This window comes from Athene cunicularia (assembly GCF_003259725.1).
Source record: "Athene cunicularia isolate RWA chromosome 5 unlocalized genomic scaffold, athCun1 chr5_part1, whole genome shotgun sequence".
Taxonomy (NCBI): domain Eukaryota; kingdom Metazoa; phylum Chordata; class Aves; order Strigiformes; family Strigidae; genus Athene; species Athene cunicularia.
The window spans coordinates 5,667,936-5,692,944 of record NW_020799101.1 but is presented as its reverse complement, the minus strand read 5'-3'; the positions used below and the strand labels follow the sequence as shown (position 1 = coordinate 5,692,944).

Genomic DNA, 25,009 nt, shown 5'->3' with positions numbered 1-25,009 from the left:
GAGGCGAGCGGCGGTGCTGAGGCGGCGCGGTCGCTGCCGAGCGCCCCAGCAGAGACACCGCCGGCGCTGCAGGTAGGGGCTGCAGGTGCCGCCCGTGCCGTTTTCCCCCTCACGCCGGTCCCTCAGCCGGTGCGGGCGGGACGCGGGCGGCTACACTTCCCTCGGAGGAAGGCGCTGCTGCGGCGCCATTAACCGTCCCCTGCTGCCCATGACGCATTTGGGGTGAAGCCCGGGGAGGGGGACGTGGCTGTCTCTTGCTGCCCGGTGTCTTCTGCACATGGTGCTGGCGATTGCGATGGCTGCCTGGCCTCCTGCCAGGCACCTGAGGTCAGATCTCCGCCCGAAGATACAGCAAGGACAGGGGAAGACTAGTGTTGATGGGGCTCAGTGCTTTTCGGAGTGTGTGGGGCAGATTGTAGTCTTGTGCGGTCCTTCCCGTGCCTGCGAGGGATGCTCTCTGAAGGTGTAGCCTTATCAAGGCCAGGGTATCTGCGTCTGTTAGGGGTCCTCTAAAAGATTTTGGTTATAGAGCTTTGACACTACTAAGTAGGAGTTACTAACAGAAGCTTATAATAAAAGTATGTCTTCAACATTAGCTTCACAGTTTGACTTCTTATATAAAATGTGTTCCATGGTTGACTGTAATGCAGATCCATTATTCTTCCACGAAGTAATGAGCCTCAGTCTGACAGTACTCGCTCTTTGCTACAAGACATACCTTAGGTTTATCTAAAGCAACAGAGGAGGGACCTACCAGTATAGCTAAGGGATCCATTGTGCTAATTTGACAGAAATGGATTGGTAGTTTAGGTGTAGTTTCCATGTAAGTTCTGGTCTGAAGGTAGCTTTTGGCTTTGTATTTTATTTTTTTTATTAAATCTGACGCTTTGGAAAGCAGCAAGCAAAGGGATGATTCTCTGGGGAGTTTAGTGAGCAGTGGTGTATAGCATAGATAAGTTCTGAAGGCTTAGTAAGGCGTAATGTACACAAGGCATGTTTAGAACTGACTGCAGGAGATGTCTTGTGTTTGGATCTGGGTTATAAAGATGCTTGAGAGTGTAAACAAAATTTTTAAAAGTTTTAGGTGTTTAGTGCTGAGGGAACTTTGATTCTGTGTTGTAGTTCCATTTTATGCAGTGGATAAACTGACGAGCAAATCATTGTTTAGAATATATCAAATCTAACCCAAATGTTAACAAAACTTCAAAAATTCACTTTGAATGTGAACTTTTGATCTCTGTGGAATGTATTGGCCAAATCACTACTTAGATTGTGAGCTTTTTTTTTTGAGGCATGATTTGTATCTCTGTACCAAGTATAGTACTGTTCAATAAATAACAGTTTGTGACAAAACTAATCAGTCTTGCTTCTGATTTCTAGCGGAAAAATCCTGTCTACCTGGATGTATCTGTTACAGCTGGCTTGCTTAGGAAGTTTGTGGCACATCACCCATCTAGCTGTTGTGAGCAAAAGGGCTTGCTTTCTACATAGCCAGTCAGCAGGAGAGGTGACTTGTTCTTTTATGGTATTTAAAGCACCTAAGAATGCTAGCTAGCAGCTCAAGAAAGAGCGTAAACGTTCTCACACAACTTGGAGATGATGTCTAGTATAATGGAATGAAAAAGCTGTGCTTTTGGCAAGCCAGAGAAGGGGTCTAATTTTAGTTTAAAATAACTTTTCAGTGGAATATGAACTTCAGGACTCAGAGTTACGCCATGATATTGTAATTTTTCATTCTAAGTGTATGTCAGTGTTAACTAGCCCTGAGATTTCAAGCCAGCTTGGCTATACTGGATCCTTGCAGCTGTGCTCCATCCCCCAGTGGGATCCCTTATAGGGAAACAGTTGAAATGAGTGGAAGAAATGAGCAGTGAACTTTGCTTTGAGCCACTCTGCTAACTTTACAAAGTTCACCCTGAAGAAGCTCTGGAATGAGACAATCACAGTAGGTCCTTTTAGTATCTGATCGCTCTTCAAATAAACACGCTACAAGGTAGAAGATTTTTCAGCTGTTCAAAGCAGTGCTTGTATTATGTGCAGATTGTTAGTACCAAAGGTCTTGTAAATGCAGTACAGGAGATTCACCTGGGAATCTGTGTTTTGGTCTTAGCTTGTGCAAATTAGTGCAAGGCTTCTTAATTTAGCAGTAGTTAACACAAAAGCATCAAGGCACTCTTTAAGTGTGACTCTGATCTTTGGTCATAATGTAATTCTAAAGCTTAGTTGATGGCTGTAAGTAAATTAGCTAATGTCCTTTAAAATGTCTTTGGTGTATTAGTTGCAGAATATATAGAAATTTTGTCCAAAGCTTTCCATATATGTGGCACTCGGTAGGAAGGGGCAAGTATAGGAGTGTCTGTATCCTACAGTATTCTTTATAAGAATAGCAAAATAAATAGCAGCCAAATAAAAATGTTGAATGTATCATGTGGCTTACTTCAAGAGAGACAAAATGAGATTTTTGGGGGGATAAATTAGATGGTTTAATTCTGTTCAGTAGTCACACATTGCTCTTGACATACTGCATTTACATGTGGATAAAAACTCAGAATGCACATAGAACCACAGCCAAGTTACTGTAGAAATACTAGATACTGATTCTTGTTCTAACACTGAGCTGCTTTGTACATAATGAAATACTATGCTACATCAGATCTTGCAGATGTTCAGGAGACTTTTAGCTGCTTTTATTTTTGTCTCAAGTGTTTAGTTCTCCTTTTTTTAAATGATCTTCCTCTTGGTGTTTCTATTCTGTAAGTAAATAGGCAACATTTTTCCAGTGGTGGTTGAGCAAGCATCTGCCTTGTGGTTCAGAACCTCTGTGTGGAACTGCTGTATTTCTGTACAAATGAAGGTCAGATCTGTGCTTCCCACAAAGCTTCGTTATCTGATTACAAACTGCTCAGACAAGAGTGTGGTAGGAAGTTGTGAAGTACTTAGTGTGAAGGTATAAAAATGTGATGTTGACAACAGAGAAGTTTGGTCAGTGATAGCTGGATTATAAAAACGAAAGGTCAAAACTTTTTTCTTAGTCGTGGAGAAAATTGTGCTTTGCTGTTAACCATCAGCACTAAGTTCCTTCATATTTATTATCGTGTGAGCAAAGACAAAGAAACAAGGAAAAACACCTGGTAATGCTAAATGCTTCCCTACAGTTTCCCCAGCTCTGGCATGCTTCTGTCCCCATGTTCAGAAAAATGGATATTTAGTTATTCAGATGTAACTGTGTGTGCTGGTTTTCATCATTTACTCCCGAGTGTTGCTGCTGAAGAAGACAGAGTTGAGCAACCTGTAGGAAGCCTGAATTAGTGCATTATATCCACTGAAGTTTAGTAGTGGTTTCTTGAATCTGGTATGTGTATGTTTTGTAGTAGCGTGATATCTCTTCTGGATATGAAAATATTTGTGACATAGTGTTCTGTTTTAAATATTTACATGAGAAAAATCTCAGGATTGGGTTTCCTGTCAGCTCTGCAGCTAACAGTAATATTCACTCTCTAGTTGCTTTTTCCAGTAACACTAGTAAAATGATGTTATGTGCTCAGCTTGTCAGTGTAGCTCTTGTTAGCTTCAGAGATCTCCAGGGAGAAGTAGTCCTGTTTTTACTGAATAAACTATGTCCAGACTTTGTTGTGCTTTGTGGCTGCACATCTACAATCCCACTGTGTGCAGAGATCGGTGATGCATTAACTGATGTGTGTTATTAGCAGCCTCGCACCAAGAGAAGAGGTTTTAGTTCTCAACTAATGTAACTGCTGCTTTCATCTTAGCCTTTGTGGGGGTGTTTTGGCATGCATCATGCAATCCTTCAATTCCAAACGTAAAACGTTCCTTTTTTTAAGACTGATTTGGTATTGTTGTGTTTGGGCAGAGTAAGAGCTGTGCTGTAAGAGACTATTTTTATTCTGGTATGTAATTTTCTATTATGATAGCTAACATATTTGTATAAAATTTTAATATGAACTAATTTAGCAGCTATGGAAGAAAGGTGCTTGTTGCCAGGGTTTACTTAAGATTGGATTCTAAAGCCAGTTTTTTACATGTTTTGTCATATGCTGTTAAACTCTCTGACTATGGATGTTTAATTTCTCTTGGGATGCAAGATAATAGAATTTGATTACAGATCCACTTAATTTCTTGTATTATTTCGAAGGACTACAAGTTCACATTGCTGACCATAATGAGGCTGTTATGGCTACATCGGGGAAGTCGTGCAGTGTTGCAAAACAATAGCACACAGTACTACAGAGAAGCTGAAGATTTGTACAGCAGCTCTAATTTAGATGTGCCAAAGGACTTCGGCTGTCATCATGTGAGACCAAGTGATCAGTCTGTCTTTCAAAACTTGAAGTAGGTGCTTGAAGTGAGATGAGAATTTAGTCACTGTTCTGGGTAGTAGTGTTACTTCACAGACTGCTGAAGGAGAGCAACTTCACATATTTTTCAAAATAAGTTTCTCTCTGAATGCCAGCAGTAAAGGGGAAGGATCTACCTGTCCTTAGCAAGTCATCAAACCTTCTGTTTCAGGCTTTAGAAATAACTTCTTTTGTGACAGGCACAAGACACTATTTAGTACTAGAAACCTGTTCTGTGCGTACACATGCGGGCTATGTTAGTGCATCAGCTATTCCAGTATTGTAAGCTTTCATTTTTAAAAACCTTTTTTTTTTTTTTTTTTAACTGGCTTCCAAAATATCTCTACAGCATGCATCTTTTTTTCCTGGCTTCTGAGCTATAGATGTTACTACTGATGTAAATGTTGCAATCTGGGGAAGTTTTGATCTTTCACAGTGAGAAGAGATGGTTTTTCTACAGGATTGGAAGAGTGGTTTTCTGTGTAAATATAGTCAGTCACCAGTCTACAGAGCAAATATGGTTTTCATGTTCCTGAAATAAACCTAAGTTGAAAACACTTAAACTTGCATCTGAATCTCTGAATAGTCTGTATTCTTCTGAACAGAGTCAAATCTGATGTATAAATAACCTCCCACCTAAATCAAACTGGGTGAAACTTGAGTGCAAAAACCGTGTGCCAATTACATATTTCATTGCTGTGAAAACTAACAGGAGAAGTCTTTAAAGTTTTAATATTTAAATGAGGTTGCATGTTGTATTTCAAGAACCTTACTGCAATCTTTTGAGTAAGTTAAGCTTCTGAAATAGAAGGTATTCCTCCTTAAATATTTAACTTCCAATACCTACTTCGGAGCAATGGTGTGGTCGCTTTTTCAGCCTTTTGTGATACCAGACTGAGAGTAAATGTGTAGGTGTCTAATGCTGTCCATACCTAAGACATCGATTGCTACAGATGTTGGAGAGCTCAAAGAGGCTGTTGTTTCACTTTGGCAAAGAAAACTAACTCTGGTTGGAATGAATTTCTCAATACCTGTGTTAGGAGATTCAGGGTTTTCCTGTTTTTCAGAAGTAGTTTTGAGTGATCTGTTGTGGCCAATCTGAAGTGAGAATATTCCTCTCTGAAGCTACTTGTTGCTAGTTTGTATCTTGGAAGGCTTTTTCTTTTCCTTCCTTCCTGATAAGACTTCTTGCTGCAGAAGTAGCCATGTTAAAAAGTACAAGAAGGAAAGAAAGCTGTTAAGAGCCATATTCTCATATACACAAGCATTTTTGGACACTGGTAAGTGGCTTGCTCAGCTTGGTATTTTTACCAAAATGTAACTTTCCATACTTGGGAGAGATAAAAAAAGGGTTCTGATACTTATGGCGAGTCCTTGGATGTGGCCCACCTGCCAGCATAGGTGTCACTCAAGCTCATCAGCACTGATAAGCTGTTGATTACAATAACGGATTGTTACAGACACAGTTGTAGTGACACAACCCAACTGAACTGGGTTCAGTCTCCAGAAAACAATGTGTAGGCCACTAACAGTATGCAGCCTAGCCCAAAGAAGCAAGGACCACTTCTGCAAAGCATGGTTGCTGAGCAAAAGAAAGCTTGTGAAGGCAGCGGTTACGTGGCCTACCTTCTAAGGGCTCTTACTTGTCCAAATTACTTTAATCATTTAGGGTTAACTTCCTTTTCATTTTCAGCCTCAGCTAACAAGACTATAGTTGGTCAGTATTGATTATTTTTAAAAAGTATTAATGCCCTCAGTCTTCTGAGTTAAACATTTCTAGCTATAAGTAGCTGCAGTTAGTGAGAATCTATGGCCAGTAATTAACTTCTGACTTTCTTCCTACTTAGCTGTCTTTTTCAAAATATACTTTTTATTTGTATATATTGCTTGGAGAATGTTATTACAGGTAGCTAACTTCCAGGTGGCCAGGGAGTTAGCTGACCAATCAACATTATGTAATGCACACTTAACCTGTGAATTAATTGCCAGACTGTACTGTTTGCAGGAGGTTTGCACCTTCAGGGATATGCTTTCCCTTACAGTGCTTCTGTGTAATCTGTCACCCTCTTGGTTACACCAGTACAGCTGGGAACAGAACCACTGAAATGTGTTGTGTCACATCCAGAACTCTGAAAGAACAAAATACATGTCTCTCTTGGAGAGTTTAATTATTCTTGATTAACAGAAGATCTTTTATTGCTATGGGAGTGATCTTGCAAGCAGCACAACAGAGGACAAACTGGTATGAGTGTAGAAACAAGCATTTGGCTGGGGGAGGTAGTTGCTTGTTAAACCAACTGACAGGAAACATGTGAAGCTACAATTTGATTCAGCCTCCTAAAACTTTTTCAGATTCGCTTGTATTCCTGATGCATATAGAAAGGTATTTAGGAAAAATAGCCTTGTAAGTGGTGTGTGTTGTAGACTGTGAAACACCTAGAATTAGAGTTGAAGTTGAGCTTTAGGTTAGCATTCTGTTAACATCATCTAGCACTTCCTTTGCTGCTCAACACCAGTTAGCGCAGTCTAATGTAACTAGGCCTCTGTCCTTTCCTGAAATAATGAAATTAGCAGATTTCCTGCTTTTCTAAAAGCCCTGCAAACATGGTAAACTTCACTTCCAAAAACTTAGATATCACTTGGGTGGGGTTTTGGGTTTTGTGTGCTTGTTTGGAATGTATCAGCTTCTGGGTGAATTTCCTATAATTGAACCTACTGTGAATCTGCTGAAACTGGAATCTTAACAAATGTATTTTGGATATGCAGACAATACGTATAGCAAATGATATCTAGCTTCATGTAGCAATAAACCACCCCATGTTCTTTCTAAACTCTTACTTTGCTTGTCTTACCATGTCACCTAAAATGGTATTTGTTCATATACTGGGAGACTTCAGTTTTTCCTGTATCTGATTATATGCACGTGTTCGGACTGTAAACTATGTGATGCTGCTGCCTGCTTTTTTCTAGTTGTCCATTTTTGGTTGGCACAGCAACTTGTGAGAACCATTTTTAAACAACTGTTTCACAGTCCTTTAATAGCAATGTACTGAAGATGAAAGAGCCCTGCATGGTGGTTGCTTAGTCCCATCTGGAAATAGAGTTGGTTTGAGCTTGGTTGCAGATCCCCTGTTCTCAAATACTAGTATGTATTTACTGGACAAACAGTAATGCTACACTCTTACCTGCTCTACCACCTGTTTTCTGCAACTCTGTATAGTTAGATATATAGGTAGCAAGATTTTCTGTGATGGAAAGTTACAAGCAGTTGGTGTCTCAAAATAGCTCTCAGTTCTTAAGTAAAAGTAACTTCCTTGCTGCATGTAACTTGGAAAACTGGTGGGTGGAGGAAAAGCTAGTCCTTGTCTTAGGCATACGCAAGTGAAGGAAGAGAATGAGGGGGAGTGAACAGTCTCCGTACTGTATTTCTGGTGCTGTTAACAGTCTCAAAATTGTCATGACAACTAGTACTATTTTCCTCTTCAGAATCTTGAAACCATGCATTTTATTTTAAGGTCGTTATTATCTTCCAGCTGATAAATGCTTAAGATGCATTGTTGAATTCACTGTTTTGTGTTCCCTTCTATGGTTACAGTTTTATCTTAAGGAAGAGAGTTGCAAAACAGTGTGTGTAGTTATTCCACATCTCCTTCCTGAAGGGTGACTGGACTCTGTAGGCAGATAGCATCTCAAGCAGTTCTGCATCCCTACAGTCACACTTTCAGCACGTGGGGCTTTTAACCTCAGGCCATCAAAGCTATTTTTGGTGATGAGAAGGAAGTAACAAATGACCTGATGCTTGGCATACTTCAGATCTGCACGAGACAAATTCCGTTTGAAATGTTTCCTTTTTGAGTCAGCACCAAATAAGGATTAGCAGTATTTCTTTTGGAGATACCATTATGGAGATCTACCACACAGGGAACTTTACATATGGGTTGCTTCTGTGAGCTTCTAACAGCTCAGTCTTACCATAATTTCATCAGCAGTTCTTGTAATTAAGTTATTTTCCAACACAGTAATCTTTATGACCTTTTAAAGGTAGTACAAAGAAAATTGATTATCCTGATGTAATAGGCTAAACTTGATTTTTGAAGTCTGCAAGTCCAGTGGCATATTGTAAAATCTGCCCTGGTGCAGTCATGGAGATGTATATAAATAAATCAGATACTAGAGTTGTCTTTTTTTGAATTTGTCACCTGCAGTTCACGATAGTCCCTTTCTTAATTCTCTTGAACAAGGCTTCTGTGTGTGGACTTGCTGACTAAATCATTGCAACAGGGAATGTGATATATCCAGTCTTACTAAATATCAGAGTAGTGATTCATCAGGTGCTGAGTAACAGTCAGTGGATGTATGAGACTTAAGGGGAGAAGAAGCCTCTTGCTGTACAGCCCACTCTTGTGTTACTGCTGGATCTGTGCATGTCTGAGAGATACTCCTTGGTGGAGGGATGACTCTAAAGAGATGAGTTGGTCTGTACAGTCTTACTTTCTGCTGTTCTGTTAAAGCCTGTGCTTTGGGTCTTAAGCAACAAAATGTCATTAAAACGGAGCTTAAAGTGTTGCAGCATGGCAAGAACTACAGTTACACATTCCAAGTGGGTATTTGACTTTCTGCTCTATGTATTCCCATAAATGGCCAGAGTATGGACTCAGTAGGTTTTTTGTGAAGTGTGAAGTACTGTTTGATATGGGCTAATTATGCTTTTCTGATACCTTTAGAACTGAAACTTCCCAGTACTTTGGGCAGAAATAATCAAAATGAGACTGTTAAGAATTACCTCTTGCTCAAACCTCTAGTTTAGAAATTTTTACTTTGACCATTTGTTAACCTTGCAATGCATTTTTCCATTTCAGTGTTACACTGAAGTTACAGCTGACTGTTTTCAAGCCAATTATAAAAATTTTAGGGAAGGGGATCCAAGCCCTACTTTTGTAGGAAAGCTGGTGAATGTAGGTTCTGGGAGTCTACAGAGGTCACTCACAGACCACTGCTGTTAGGGCTGTCATCCTTGGGCCTTGCAGGCAGCTCTGAATGGAGTCAGCCAGCTTGGCTGCTCTAGTCCCTTGGCATATTAAGACTCACTGCTCTGAGCTTACTCAAACGTAGTACGGTTTAAGTAGGTGCATGTGATATTCTTTGTCTCGAGGAACAGCTCTTCTGGAGCTTGAACTCTGCAGACTCTGAGCACACATACTTTCTCCAGATGTGCCCCACAGCTGAAGCTACACAAGACTGACTGGTAGGAGCCTTCAAATCTTTGTTTTGGCTACCTCATCAGTTGCTGGCCTCTGGGCTTAAATCAAACTCTTCCTCCTAGATATTGTTTAAGACTGGAGAGTAAGGGAGTATCTACAATACAGCTAGATTTTCTTTTTTTCCTCCTAGTTGTGTACTTAAAACAGCCTCTGCTAAAAATAAACTTTTTTGTTGTTGTTAATACTATCTTCCCTTGTTCTGTAACAGATCTAGACCTTAGTCTCAGATCCAGCTTGAGCCCTTCTGGAGCTTAGCTTTCCCAAAGTGATTTGCCTTAGACAGCTCTACTTAGAAAAAAAACCATGGTCTTCAACATTTAATCACAGTTTAATGATACTGTGCTGTCCCACTGCATTTTAAATCTTTGTGGTCAGTGTTGCCTGAGTAGCCACTTCCTTCATGTTAGAAGATTTTTTTCCTCTGCTCAGCTTCCACTGTTTGACAGGGCAACAAGTAAATACCAATTCTCAGTAGCAAAATTCATTAAAATTTGCATTTAGCCTCTCAGGTGTGGACTAAATCAGTGAAACACCATGATGGCTACTACACAACTGTGTAATTAAGCATTCTTATGTAACTAGTTTCAAATTAGTAAGTTACTTGTTAAATACAATGTGATTGTCTCATTGGTTATCCCAGTCAGAACTGCAACTACATGAAGTCTACAAAAATAGCTGTAATGAGGGGTTTGCAGTAGTTTTCCTGCTGAAATGAAGAGTCCTTCTGGACTAGAAATCTAATGTTGCTGGGGCCTTATTGTTACAAGGTAGCAATGCTTAATTTCAGATCAAGTAGAAGCCTGCTAGCTTTCTGTTTCTAAAGTTACTTGAAATTTCAGTATTAAAATAGCTTATTTGGTATTTTCCTGCTTTATTTTTCCTCAACCCCCTCCCTTTTCTGAATAAATGCAAGTATCTTCTGTTCACTTCTTTTTTTCCTACCCTATCTGCAGTCAGGGGAAATGGAAGTAATGGATTTTTTTTCCTTACCCTAGATAAAGATCAGTTCTCAAACAGGTTCAGCCTCTAAGTCTTAGTAATTTGGTAAAGAACCAGACAGTACTAGTCACTTTGATATTGTTTAACTACATGTTGCCATGACAGGGAAGACTGCTGTGCAGCACTTTGTGCTGCTATACACTGCAGAAGGCACATACTCTGGAATTGCTTCTCATTGGACTTTATACCTTTCCACAACAAGCAAAAACTCAAGAGTGTGGTTTTTCAAAGGAGCTTTTAGCTAGGTACTTGCTTACTAGTGAACATGGCAACTTAGAAATGCTGAATAAGCAAGTAGGTGGCCCTGTTCCTACCTCTAGCTCTTCACATACTGTAGAGCATCTTCCTTCCACTTTATCTTGTAAATATACGATATATCTTGCTTTTCTCACTTAACCCCAAAGTCTGACTTGTGTAACTTGTTACACTCCCCATCCCTAATTCCAAAAGGCTGTCACTGAAAGGCCTGGATGGAAGCCTATAGCCACACAGAGATGAATTTTAACTTCCTTAGCAGTTTGTCAGCAAGACTTTATTCTGTACCTAAAGACAAAGTGAAAAGAATCAAGTAGTTCTGCTGTTGCAGTGAGTGAAAGATCAGCCCTCAGCTAATGCTTAGAATGCTGATTAGTTTCCTGGCTGGCACTCACTAATGACTCAGACAGCTGAATCAGCAGTAAACTGCAGTAGTAAATTCAGTTTGGAGAAATGCAACACAACGAAAGGCTGACTTGGGGCAACTGCTACACCACTGCCTCAGGAGGGGACACTGAGGGAAACCATCTGTCATGGTCATCATTAATGTCAGCTTAGGCAGGCCTAATCAAGATTTCCAGCAGCCTTTGAAAGCTGTGCTCAGCTGGGGAGGCTAGAGTTCAGGTAGCTTGACTCCAGCTAAGGCTTAAGCCTCAGATAAGTCACTGAGTACTGAGACGCTCACCTATTGACTTTCCCTTGTCACAAAAAGGAAGTAGAACTTGCATCTTGTAATCCCATTAGAAAGGAGACTATTAGAAGACCAGGTATTTTTTTCCAAAGGAAAAAAAAAAACACACTGTATAAAAATAAATCTGTAAGGAAAAGCTTTTTTTTTAAAGGGCTGGTGATCATCAGTGTGTAATACTAAAGCTGAGGAGCTTGATTAATTATATAAAAACACATTTTAGATTAAGAGACCATTGGAATTTTAACTGCATGTACAAACAAGATCTCAATTTTAACTGAGTTTTAAGATAGTGATCAGAAGAGTTTGTTACCTTGTCTTTCAAGTGACTAGAATAGACAGTCTCTTTTTCCTAGGAAGTGAGGAAAAAGCAGGAAAGCTTGTTTTCAGCTCCTGGGAAGGTCAGCAATTATTAAAGCTGATTCAGAAGTGATTTAAGAAACTGAACGTGAATGAAGCTGTTTAAAACCAGTTCAGCTCTTCAAGCACTAATTCCAGTTACATTGCTTAACAGATCTCACAGCTTTAGAACTTAACACAAGCACTATTTGAAATTGCATTATTTTTAATTTATCCTACTCCTCAAATAAGCCTAGGCTTAATACTTCAGATTAAAATTCCTCTTCCTGAACTTGTGCTTATGTAGGTGCTGTGGAGTTGTCAGCTGTGCACATCACCTTAACCTGTAACCAGCTGGTTTACAGTTGGGTGTTATTCTCATCTCTCCTGCCAAGGGCAATCACAGACTGTGGCTGTGAACCAACTGCAAATCATAGTATTGGTTAATCATGGAATAACCAAGTACTAGTTTTAAATATTAAACTATGCAGTATAAACAAGAGACTTCGCAAATTTCTAAGCAGGTGGTTTTCCTGTAAGTAGTCTGGCTCAGTGTGATAATATCTTTCCTTCTTAATGTCTGTTTAGATAAAGAGTACAGTTGCTACTTAATGACACTGGCCTATACTCTTTTGAAATAAAAGCTAACAGACAGTAAAATGGAAAATTTATTAGTGCAAGTTGGTCACTCAGTTTCTTCCAACAAGTACATAATAGCATCCCGTGCTTAATACATTATAAACAAACCTGTTCTAAGTTAAGAAAAGTTGAACTTGTCTTGAAGTAACAATGTGTTACATATTGTCATCATCTGATTCATCTTCCTCTTTCAAAGATTCCTATTTTAAAAAAAAGTTTCATTAAAAAATAGCTTAACAGTTGTTTTATAACTCAGCCTATAATAAGCAAAATGAGTTTTGCTGTAGCTTCACAACCCTCTCCATCTGTCCAAGGCCTTGTATTCAGCAGGCTAGTTCACATCTTTAGGAGGTAATACTGAGCACCTTCATTACTTTTAGAACAAATGCAAAGGTGTTAAATGTAAGAAGTCTTAACTTTCTCCAGCTGATGATTTTTAAAACCTGTTCTAAGCAACATGTTACACTACCTCTCCTACTCACACCATTGTTGAAGAGTTAATACATTTACTTTTGGAGGAGAAACACATCACTTGTGCAAACCTGCTGAATTAAAGTTTTGGAAGTAAGAACTAACCCTGGATTACACTGTAAACTTCACTATTCTCCCTTCAGAGTAACATGAGCTAATGCTGAAGTCATGTGTGTTGTAACTATACATATTTTTCCAGTCATCACAACAGTAGAAGCCTAATCTTCAATTAGTCCATTCTAGTCTAGACTTGTTTGTCACAGGAAACACTGAAAAACAAAGTCAGGCCTTACCTTGGCATATTTTTCTGCTTCTTCCCTGATGTCTTTGGGAACAATTTCATGTTTTCCATTGGTTACTGCCAATAAAAAAAGAGTACATCTTAAATAGAATTCACACAAAGACCTCGACATACAGAGTGAATTTAAGAAGCGATATTTTACTTTAGTTACAAAAAGTTTTCTGTAGTGTTTATAGTAATTACAGAAATGCATTTACTTTCTCCAACCCAGCTGAGTTCCAGCTCAAAAGCTTTATCCTTTACTTCATCGTGAACTATGTAGATTCTGGAAGGAACAGAGAAATAACAGATTAGGACAGATTGATCGATAGGCTAAATATACTTTCTTCCTTTCACAGATTTCTGCTGTTGGTACTCTTATGATTAATAGAAGCTCTCCCCGGCCCACACACAGAGAAACCATAAGAGAATTTTGAAGGCTTAATTGCTAGTATAACAATACATTACATGATTACAGCTAAGATGCAGGTTGAAGATGTTCAAGTTATGCTAATTAGAACAAACATTAAGATTCAAATAGTGCAGAGCTAAGGCCTGTTTCTGCAAGACCAGTTATAATACAGTTATGAGTGTGTTATATTTCTTCTGTAAATCTTATTTCAGTTTACACTTAGCACTAAATCCCAACAGCCTAGTATCTCATGTCTGATTAGAAGCCTGTATCTAGATCTCCATACAGAGTGCCACGCTTATGGCAAACACGACAGTAATCAGAATTTAACCAAGTGCTATTGCAGCATATGCAGTACCATCCGGACTAGTAAAATCACTCCTTAGTCTGTGGGATAAAAATGTTATGCTAATGGCAATACTGATTTGACTGCTGACAGTATTTAGTCCTCAGTGGCAGCACATGTAAACAAACTGTTAGCACCCCTGAGTTCAAGCCTACACTCAAAACAATAGTAGAACTTACAACCACCTGTGGCTTTGCTTGTTGAGAAGGTTGTATCCCGTAGTTTGTTTCAGAAAACATTAATACGTCAGAAGCTGAAAAATACCAGCTATTTCTAGCCAAAATAACTTGGAGATAGTGGAGGAAGGAAGGATAACCTTCAACACCACACTAAGTACTTCCAATTTAAGTTTGATAAAAGCATTGTGAAACAAAGATACAGAACAGTGTTAATGCTGGTGTCCAGGGAAGTATCACTATATGCTTGTGTTCTTCTGATATCCTCCTGTCACCGTTAGACTGGACTTTCTGATCATTACTTAAGATGACCTATAGGCCTTTCTTACATGTTCAGCTGGTTACAGACATTTTGCAAAGTGTACCATCACAGCTCTTGAAGAAATCATTACTCTGGACTCTGGCTAGTATATTAGGGTTAAAAAAAAAAAAATTAAAATCTTTGCTATTTTGCTAAATGCTACTAAGGAGCTGAATTTGAGCTGAAAAACAGACCTGTATCTCAAGCTGCTGTTAAGTTTTGAGCTGAGACAGAATTAAAGAACAGAAGCCTTTTCATTATTTGAAAAATCTGTGCCTTATTTGTGCCATTTTAGAACTACTTTGAGGTCTTCACTAGGTTTTAAGAGATCCCACAAATTCTTTCCTCTAGCTGCTGGCATGACAGCCTGACACAACGTGAAATAAGCTCCCATGCTGCAACACCAGTGATAGAAGCATATTTATTACTACTTTACAAAGCAACAGGCATAAAATGCTGAAGATTACAGTTCTGCAGCTGCACATTATTAAACTTGTGACAAGCAAAGAACGTGTCCCTAAAGCATTAAAGTGCTGTAGATACCTGAAAGGACAGTTGTATTTGTTTGAAGAGATACCAACTCATTAATTATTTTCAAGACAGTTTACTACTGGCCAATTCATTCTCTACCTAGCAGAAAGTCTACTCTCTCCCTGGTATCTTTTTTCCCCCTCAGTAGTACATGACTTACTGAATGGTACCTTTTCTCCCTGTAAGGACACTATCCTCAGAGTTTGTGGGCTACTATCAGTGACTTTAGGAGGTTGTATCACTGATATGTTGTCCTAAATTGCATTACTAAGTGGCAAATATTTCAAATATTTTCATGTGATATCAAGCTTTATCATTTAAATGAGACCAGCTACAGCCTATATACATCTTTGAACAAGGAGTTACACTTTGCTTTTTTCCTAAACACTTGAGTCTTAAGCAAATAGGACAGCTGGGTTGGAGACCTCAGCTCCATTTCTGGACTGCTACTTAATGTCTGAAGCATCAGTTCATTGTTCAGTGAGCTCTTCGGAATCAGAACACCAAGGAGTTTCCCCCAGCTGTCACCTGGTTTATATATTTTAAAACCAGGGACTATATTCAGACAGTTTAACCTTTAATCCACTGCTGTTGTAAGTCGCACCTATAAAAAGTAGCAATGACATCAAAAGGCATATTTTTCACATCCTCTGGCATTTTTCAGTACTAAGTAGCATATCCCATCTCACAAGAAGAGAAGAAAATCTTAATAGCAGAAGATACTAGAGTCAGCATGAGCACTCATCTAGTAGAAATGAAACCTGGTACTGAATTTAAAAGGAATAGTTTCAGTTTGAAACCACAGCAAGCTCACCAGTACGGATTTTTGTCGAGTTGGAAAAACAGGTTGGAGACTTACATTTTCGCTACCTCTTTAACAACATCACGGCAGGTCATTTCCTTCATCTGTGGACAAAAAAAGAAAAAGACACAGCTCAAGAGAAGATACTGTTTTCCACAAGACCAGAACACCAGTGGCTGAGCACATGCCTAATGAGCTTACTATTTAGAAGTGATAAAAGTGACAAAAAATTAAGACTAGAAGCAAATTTATTCTCTATAATGAATTGTTCAGCTTGTGATAGGCAAGTCGTTCCTCCAGTGAAGAATTTTACAACTGAAAGATTTTATGAAAAAAACACTACATGGAAACCTCCCCAGTTTAAAGTACTCATCAGCTGGAAGGTTAGAATCTGAACAGATAAACCTTAGCATTGTAAAAGCTTGACTTGTTCATAAATGCTTTATGATCAACTGACATAAAATCACCACATATGGGGAAGGCACCATATTTTAATGTATAATATTCATATTCTTTCTAGATAGTATAGTAATAAGTACTATAGTATATAAGTATATGTAGTAGTAAATATAGTAATATTTTTGATGTTACCAATTTTATGAAAGCAATTTTGACTTTTAAGTAGTGCCCTAAGAGGAGAATATTGTTCCTCTTTTAAGAACCAACCGCATGCCCAAGCAAGGTACCAGCATCTCATTTTGTTATTTCCTCACTGGTTTATCACAGTCTTTTGACAGTTTCACAGTTAATAAAAACAAAGTCATGCCAATTTCTGTGACATAATAAACTTATGTTTTGTAGGTCAAATCTCATCCAGCCAACTCTTCCAGACTAACAAGTAGTAATATATTCTACTATATTTCATTAACACAGTTTACCATCTCTTCCGATTCTCAAAGAGTTTTCAGAACACAGCACTAGCAGCTGTGTACAAACAGAACTGGTGTCACACAAACATTTAAATTATTGCGTGTGTTGATGAAGTTGAATAGGAAAACCCAAAGGTCTGCTACTATCTCGCATATTTACAGGAGGAAACACAGAAGTAAACTTTTTTTTTTTGGCCATTATCCTTTTCCCATTCCAGGTATGTTAATTCTGCAGACAACAGGAGTAAACACTGTAACCGTTTATCACGTTAATTATGATTATATCTGCATATCAAAAAGTCCTGTGTAGCATCAGAGCTGCATGGTAAGCATTGTAGAAAAGATTAAGAGATTCAACAATTCTCCACACAAGTTTTCCCAGAGCCGAAGATACCAGACATTCACATAAGATGTAGCAGACGTGATCAGCTCAGTGTTTCCTGCTTGCACCCTCAGCTACTTACGAGGGTTTCACATTCTGTGTCCCCTCCCAGATACTGTGTGTCTACTCTCCAGTACCTGTAAAGCAGGGTTAAAGTTTTGGCTACCTGCTTGTCTCTTTCTTACTTTCTACCTGTAGTCATCTCTACAGGAACAAATCTGAGTTGACAGGCTACCATGGGTGGTATCACCCCACAAAAACTTTTGTGCTTCATTTTTCTTCCCCATTTCAGTTTTGACAAATTCAGCCTGTCAAAATTAACTCTGAACTGGAAACCTGCCCAGTCTACAGCTAACAAAAAGCATCAGCATGCAAGACTGGACTTGCTTCACATTGCTGTGACAAGATCATACGCGTTACTGAAGACATTTTGCAAACAAGCCATTAAATAAATACATGCAGTTAGGCCATATGGCACCTCACTGTTCCCATGTACTACATTTTACAAGCTCTACTGTAAAGTTCAAGCCATACACATACTAGATGTACAACAATGCGTCAATAAAACAAGTTTTTGAAAATCACAGCACTGTACAGAAAGCTGTTTTTTTGGGATAGATTAGATGTTGCCCAGCATTATCTTTCTGCCAGTTTGCACACGTGGAAATTGAAATTATGATTTCTCAGACAGCAAGATTTCTGTATCGAGATTAGATTATTTTGTTGGCTCCCTACTTCTGATTTGGTATTCAAGCTTCTGACCAGATTCAAGACTGAATAAATCGGTCTTGGAACACTAATTTTTCCTGCAGTTTTTCAGTTCTGATGCTACAGCACCACAGACTTCTTAAAACTGTAACAGCCATACGACCTCTGAACCTTTCCATAAACAGCTGTGATGGTACTTCTGCAGACCACACTATAAATAAGATGCTTAGCAGGGTATCAAATAAGAATTAAATGAGACAGACAAGGAGTAGGATTTTGCCCCACATTAAATGTCTCCAAGGGTGTCAGATACTAAAATGGAAGAGGAAGACAGAAATCTTTCAGGATTCTAACCAAATTCTAAAGCAGCTTAAGGCACATTTCAATACCTTTCAGTAGTCTTCTCCCCACAGATCAGTTTTACGTAGCCAGCTGTTTGCACACTCCTTCAAAAGGCTACAAAACAACTTCTCAGTGTGCACACGCAGAACCTCCTTGTAACACCTCACAAGTTGCAGTGTTGTGCAAGCAGGAAATGCTGAACAGAAACAGCTCTTTCTGGCATCGATGGTGTGCCATACAGTTGTACCGTTCCTAGTATTCACAGCACTGAAGTCCTCCTCATCAGACATGTAAAGATGCTTTGAAAGGTGTATTAGTCAGCAACAACAAGCTGACAGATCTTTGAAAAAAAAGACAGTGCCTCAGCACTAGCCAGCTGGGAAACACTGTCTTACCTGGCAAGGATTTTATTGTTCTCCATTACATTTTTAGAGTCATAATATTCCAGTGGTTCAGTATTGTGCAGTTCCCTTAACAAGATCATCTTTTTTCAACTTCCTAAACAAAAGGATCGTCTAAAACCTTTGGAAAAAAATAGATCACCCTGTACAATGCTGCCCTATGGTTTTCATTCAGAACAAAAAACTTTTGTTACACTTTCATATTCACTCAATTACTCTGCTCGCTGGCATGCATGGGAGGGTGTGTTTATGTTTCCTGTTTTAAACGTGCACTCCCTGTGATCTACCCATTGCCCAGGGGAAAGACTTGAGAAACACTGCTATTATAAGGGCTAAAACATCTCCTAGAATGTACGAGGAAATATTCCGTCTGCTCCTTCAGTATTTCATATATTTTAGGCATCCAAAAAGGCAATATAATAATCTAGGAATATATGTCTTGAAACAGTGCAACAAAACTGTAAGATCATACCTGAAGTTTTTCTATCTCTGTTTTTGCAGCCTGCCTGGCTTTCCCAATGGCACACCCCCAATAACCCTAAAAGAAAGAAACAAACAAGATGCAAATTTAATAAATCTAAGCCCTCTACAGTTCTTACTGTCACTTAACATATGACAAGCCCCACCCTACTCACAAGCGATAGGGTTAATATACAGTAAACCTTGCTATCGTTCTCTCTCAGGGCCCATTCCCAGATGGCTGAATAGAACCCATACTACCACTGTTGATAGAAAAGAGAAGTGCTCAGTAGTTCCCAGAAAGAAACATATCTGCTCAATTTGTTGCAATATTTTTTTTTTAATTGTGATTACAGTAAACGGAAAAGCAAACTAGATTTAGAGAATTTCTACAGGATCAAAAAAGCCCAAACCCACTACCACAGAAAGATACTGAAGTGTAAGCACATAAAAATTAAGAACTTCTATTTCCCTCAACAGCTATGGTATTGGATATATTGAAAGAAAAGGAAAAAATATCCAAATAGTGTGAGTGTGTATCAGTGTGTAATGCACAGCTGAAGAGGCAGCACTAACAACAGTTAACAAAAGTATCTATTTTGATTTGACTTGCTGTTAGCAGCCCTCTCTTACCCAAAGCTTGCTCTTAACTAAAGTATTTAGTGAATGAGGTATCAAGACAATACTTGCCCTTTTTGGGGAGTGCATGGAACTTTTCACTGGATACCACGAGGTGGAATGAATTCCCAAATTTGTGAGAGACAAGCTTTAAAACTAGTTTCACAGAGACTGTACTTCTGAGATACACAACACATGTTTAACAAGGACATGCGAGTGAGCAAAACCCAGCTCTGCTCATTTTAAGCAGTGATGTTCCCAGGCAAAAAGAGAAAGAAAAAAGAAAAAAAAAAAGAATAGCTCTTTTGCTCTTTTGGAATGACATTCTTTTCTTAAGTAGGATCTTTCAGATGGGGAACTTAAGCCAGATAGAAATATTCTTTACACACTCACGTATGAAACTCCTGATGGATCAATCATGTACAGTTGTGCACCGTCATCATCATCGTAGGACCCCAACATGAAACTGGAAGGGAAAAATGAAATTAGAAACATTTCTTCTACCAACCCACACAGAATTAGAGACTGCACCAACTCAGGTTTCCTACATTCTTTTCCAAGCAGAACTCTTACTGTCCTGCTACGTTCTATTAAACAATTTGTCCGAGCAGTTTAGTGATACCACAAAAGCAGAGCAGCACCTGCAAGTTGCCAGAAACATTTTACTTATCTAACTAGAGAGCAGATCTCAGTTTATTAGTCCCTATGTACTAGAACTGCACAGTAGTTGTAACCTATTTTTAGCTACCAGGGCAAGCTGGATGATTGCAGAGGAAAGTTCCGCTTTCATCACTGTCACAGTCATAATAGCATCAACTCTTTAAAATGCAGGGACACACTGGCAATCTGTGAAGCTGCTTGGTGTATTATTACGCAAACGTGAATTCTTCACCTGAGGTTTTACACACAGAAAAAGAAAGGGGAAGGGAATCTGTTTACGAGATGAATTGTAGGTTACTAATTCCAAATTTAAAAAAAAAAAAGACCTTAGAGAAGCTAAATAGTTCCAACAATTGTGAAACAACAGATCCTTACAAATAAGTGTATGTTTGAAACACTTACCTGCAACCGAAAGGTCTGACAGCGCTGTACAGTGTGTATGCGTGCACATACATAGCCACTCTGTCTGCAAGATGCTAGGCAGGGGAAAAACAATAAAAATTGAAAACTTTGTTTACAGAAATAAGTAAACCTCAAGTAACAAAATGTAATTATCTGAATCAAGACTAAGCAAGTCAGAAAACTGCACCAACTTCTTACCTTCAGTGGAATATCGTAGCCATAGTTAGATCTAAAGTTTGAAGCCTCTTCTCTAGCTATGTCTGCCAAAGAACGGGCATCTGCCAGCAGGCCTGCTACTGCCTGAAATGTGAATTGTCATCAGCTAGACCAAATACCTTGCAAGAACTTATTAATAAAATCAACATAGAAAAGTCTAATTATGTGACTTTACTGTGATCTTTACTGAATTCTGTGTACATCTACAAGTGAATTCCATCAAGCTATTCATCTGCTAGCAAGCACAAAACATGTCAATATGATTAGATATTATTACAGCTTTTCTCTAGAAAAAGTCAATAACCAAAATAATCCTCACGTTAAACAGCATCTTATGAATTGCCACCACTACAATAACCCAAGCAATACTTCCTATTAAAAATATTCATATTATATATGAAGTACTGTTTATTATAATACTTCATCTAATACTTAAAAAAAAGACAACCATAGCACTATAATGCTTTTTTTTTTTTTCCCCCTGTCTTGTACAACTACTTGGATTAAAAGCAAATCCAACTCTCCCAACCAACCAATACTGATGATGTCACCAGCAGATAGTTTCATGCATTTCTATCACACAGTAACAACCACTTGATATCATCCTGATGTCACTGTTATGCAGTGGCCAGTAATCTGTACGTCAGTCTTTACAGAATTCAGCCAACTCCCACACTGCTGAGAAAACAATCTTGTATGCAACATCTTTTCTTCGTAACATACCTCATTGGTTAACTGTGTTAAAAAGTACGGCTTTCACATTTGTGTTTATATTTACATTCAAGTTTGAACAACTGAAATGCTGAAAAGCATTTCAAAAAATTTAAAACAGCCTCAAAATATGTCTTTTTTTTTTATTTGGATTTTGTTTATATGTGTGCAATCAAGAATAAATTACAGAAAACTGTCCCAAAACCCCACTGGCTTTTCTGACTCTACACAGAAATATTAACATTACTTTTTTTATCTACTTGTTATTGATTCTTTGTGATTCATAGTTTGTACTTTTGAGGTGGGTCCCTTTCAATTTGTGAAAAAACAGAATTAAATAGCACCTTACCATTCCAACATGGCGATCGACATTAAAGAGACGTTTATTGGAACCCTCTTCATAAAGCTTGGACAGAACTAGTTTTTCTACTCCAAAGACAACACCATCTTTGCATCTTATCCCAATTGCTGTACTGAAAGACAAGATAAAATGTCAGTTTCTTACACAGAACTGTTGTGTAAAATAAGTAACAGAGGACTGACAAAGTACGAAGAACACTGACATAAATTCCCCAGAAGTAGATTTGTTACAGCTCCACTTTATCGCTGAAGACAACAAGGGGGTAAAAAAAAGTCAAAGCTCACTAAACCTACAAACATTTTCTTAAATAAAGGAGGAGGGGGCTGCCAAAAGCCCCTACCTAAAGAGTTCTGCACAGACTATATGCAGTGGTGGCATTGTTTGGAGCAACAACGTGGCTGCTACTGAACGCTACTGGTATGAAAATCACGGGCTGTTTAACCTCACCTTTTAGTAAATTCAGTGTTGATCTAGGAGATGTGATAACTCTCTAACCCTCAAAAAGTGCAACATCAGGCATAAATTAACCACCATGGCATGAACTGCTACACAAAATACTTTCACTAATCCTTATCTGGCAGCCTGTAGCTACAATCAGACACTTGGATGATCCAATCCATGCCTCGCTAGTCAATCATCTCGCTGCCGCTCAAGCACAGCTGGGATTTTCACTTTACAGCATTCCTTTGCATACACTTGAGGGAAGACAGATCCTCTCAGAGAATCTGATGTAGCTTTAGCAGCACTCAGATGTCCTCAGTTTCTTCAAGAATCCGTACAAACTTTGTCATCTATCTAGACTTGTCCAGTGTCCTGCATGACATCCTTGTCTCTAAATTGCAGAGACATGGATTTGATGGGTGGACCACTTGTTGGATGAGGAACTGGCTGGATGGTTGCCCTCAGAGTTCAGACAACAGCTCAATGTCCAAGTGGAGAGCAGAGACGAGGGGCGTCCTCAGGGGTTGGTGCTGTTTAACATCTGTGTTGCTGACACGGACAGTGGGATTGAGGCACCCTCAGCAGTTTGCCGTCCACCCCAAGCTGTGTGGTGCGGTCAGCATGCTGGAGGGAAGGGATGTGCCATCCACAGAGACCTGGACAGGCCGGAGAGGTGGGTCTGTGTGAACCTCATGAAGTTCAACAAGGCCAAGGATAAGGTCCTGAACATGGGTCAGGGCAATCCCAAGCACAAATACAGGCTGGGTGAGGAATAGACTGAGAGCAGCCCTGCAGAAAAGGACTTGGGGTGTTGGTAGATGGAAAACTGACTCTGAGCCAGCAACGTAAACTTGCAGCCCAGAAAGACAACCATGTCCTGAGCTGCATCAAGAGAATTGTGGCCAGCAGGGCAAGGGAGGGGATTCTCCCCCTCTGCTCTGCTCTTCTGAGACCCCTCCTGCAGTGCTGGGTCCAGCTCCAGGGGCACCAACATCAGAAGGACACGGACCTGTTTGAGTGGGTCCAGAGTAGGCCATGAAGATGTTTGGGGGGCTGGAGCACCCCCCTGTGAGGACAAGCTGAGGGAGTTGGGGGGGTTCAGCTGGAGAAGGCTCGGGGAGACCTCAGAGCAGCCTCCCAGGCCTTAAAGGGGCTACAGGAAAGTGGGAGGGACTTTTTACAAGGGCATGTAGTGATAGATCAAGGGCTAATGGCTTTAAACTGACAGAGGGGAGATTTAGATGAGATTTAAGAAAGAAATTCTTCCCTGTGAGGATGGTGAGGCCCTGGCATAGGTTGCCCAGAGCAGCTGTGGCTGCCCCCTCCCTGGAAGGGTTCAAGGCCAGGTTGGACGGGGCTTTGGGCAACCTGGGCTGGGGGAAGGTGTCCCTGACCATGGCAGGGGGGTCAGAACTAGATGATCTTTAAGGGACCTTCCAACCCAAACCTTTCTGTGATTCTAAGTTACTATAAATTCACAAGGGCTTGAGCTTGTAGGTCTTTCAGTGCCTCAATTCACAGCCATAAAATGGACTTCTAGATACTGCTACAGCAGCTCTACTACCATAACAGCAAAACACCTTACACACAGTCGTGAGACCTGCAATCAGATCTTGCCCCAAAGCATAAAATTTTTATTGCCCTTAGCACACAATTAAGTTTACTGCCTTCCTGTGCATTCTCCACAAGATATCTGTTTCTACCATGCAAAAGCAATTCTACTACTTAATTTGAAGCCTCCTAAAATGAACCTAGGGACACAGTTGCTCAGAAGTAATTTAAACAACATGATTTTAACTGTAATGCCACCATGCTTTTCTAGTTCAATTACAATGCCAACAAACAAGAGATGCAGATATTTGTATCTTACCTACTATTCTCCACAGCTTTCATAGCATATTCAACTTGAAATACTCTGCCATCTGGAGAAAACGTGGAAGCTGACAGGTCGTACTAAAGAAGAAAACACACTATTCAGGAAAAAAAACCACATTGTATCCCAGTATTTTCTGAAGTCTGTTTATTTAAAAATGCAAGGCTGTCACCCGCATGACCTCGCTGTGTACAAAGTACCAGCAGCAGGCTGCCCCCTCACATAAGATACCTGAACAGCAGCAAACACACACCAACAACTACAAGAAGCCATTGCATCGGTGCTGGATATACCCACACTTCAAATCCTGTCAATCCAGATGTGTCACAGCTCAGAAATCATCGTGCATTACACAATACTTAAAACCCACGGGACCTTTCTTTATGCCTTTTAATTTTATTTTAGTTTCCGAAATCATAGATATTCATTAACAGGAATATATTTTAAGTGCTTATAAGTCCATTAAGCACAGAGGCAGGCTCACTCCCTACTGCCCGAGCACAGGCCAGTGCAGAGCTGCGGGTCGAGACCAGAAGAGCGCAGGAGCCCCGTGAAGCGCTGCTGAAGGCCCCGCGGCCCAACCCAAACGGGCAGCCCGGCTTTAGCCAGGCCGAAGCAGGAAGGCGGGAGGAGGCCGCTCCAGGGCGGCAGACCCCTCCGGCCCGGCTTCACCCCCGCACCGCCCGAGCCTGGCCCAGGGCAGACCCGCTC

General features: G+C 39.7%; 1 protein-coding gene and 1 long non-coding RNA gene across 2 annotated transcripts; one reads left to right on the top strand and one right to left on the bottom strand.

The window, feature by feature from the left end:
* On the top strand, positions 1-4,918 carry LOC113480853. Its single transcript, XR_003398548.1, has 2 exons — positions 1-72; positions 4,154-4,918. It is a non-coding gene; the product is annotated as an uncharacterized LOC113480853 (long non-coding RNA).
* A 7,629-nt stretch (positions 4,919-12,547) lies between these two features.
* Positions 12,548-24,415, bottom strand: PSMA3 (proteasome subunit alpha 3). Its single transcript, XM_026849336.1, has 10 exons — positions 24,296-24,415; positions 21,973-22,096; positions 20,895-20,996; positions 20,697-20,770; positions 20,028-20,100; positions 19,030-19,095; positions 15,913-15,959; positions 13,506-13,573; positions 13,301-13,365; positions 12,548-12,736 (listed from the first exon to the last, which is right to left on the bottom strand). Exons 1-10 carry the CDS (start codon positions 24,316-24,318, stop codon positions 12,692-12,694), a joined length of 687 nt encoding a protein of 228 aa, XP_026705137.1. The 5' UTR covers positions 24,319-24,415; the 3' UTR covers positions 12,548-12,691.
* Between the last annotated feature and the right edge of the window lie 594 nt (positions 24,416-25,009).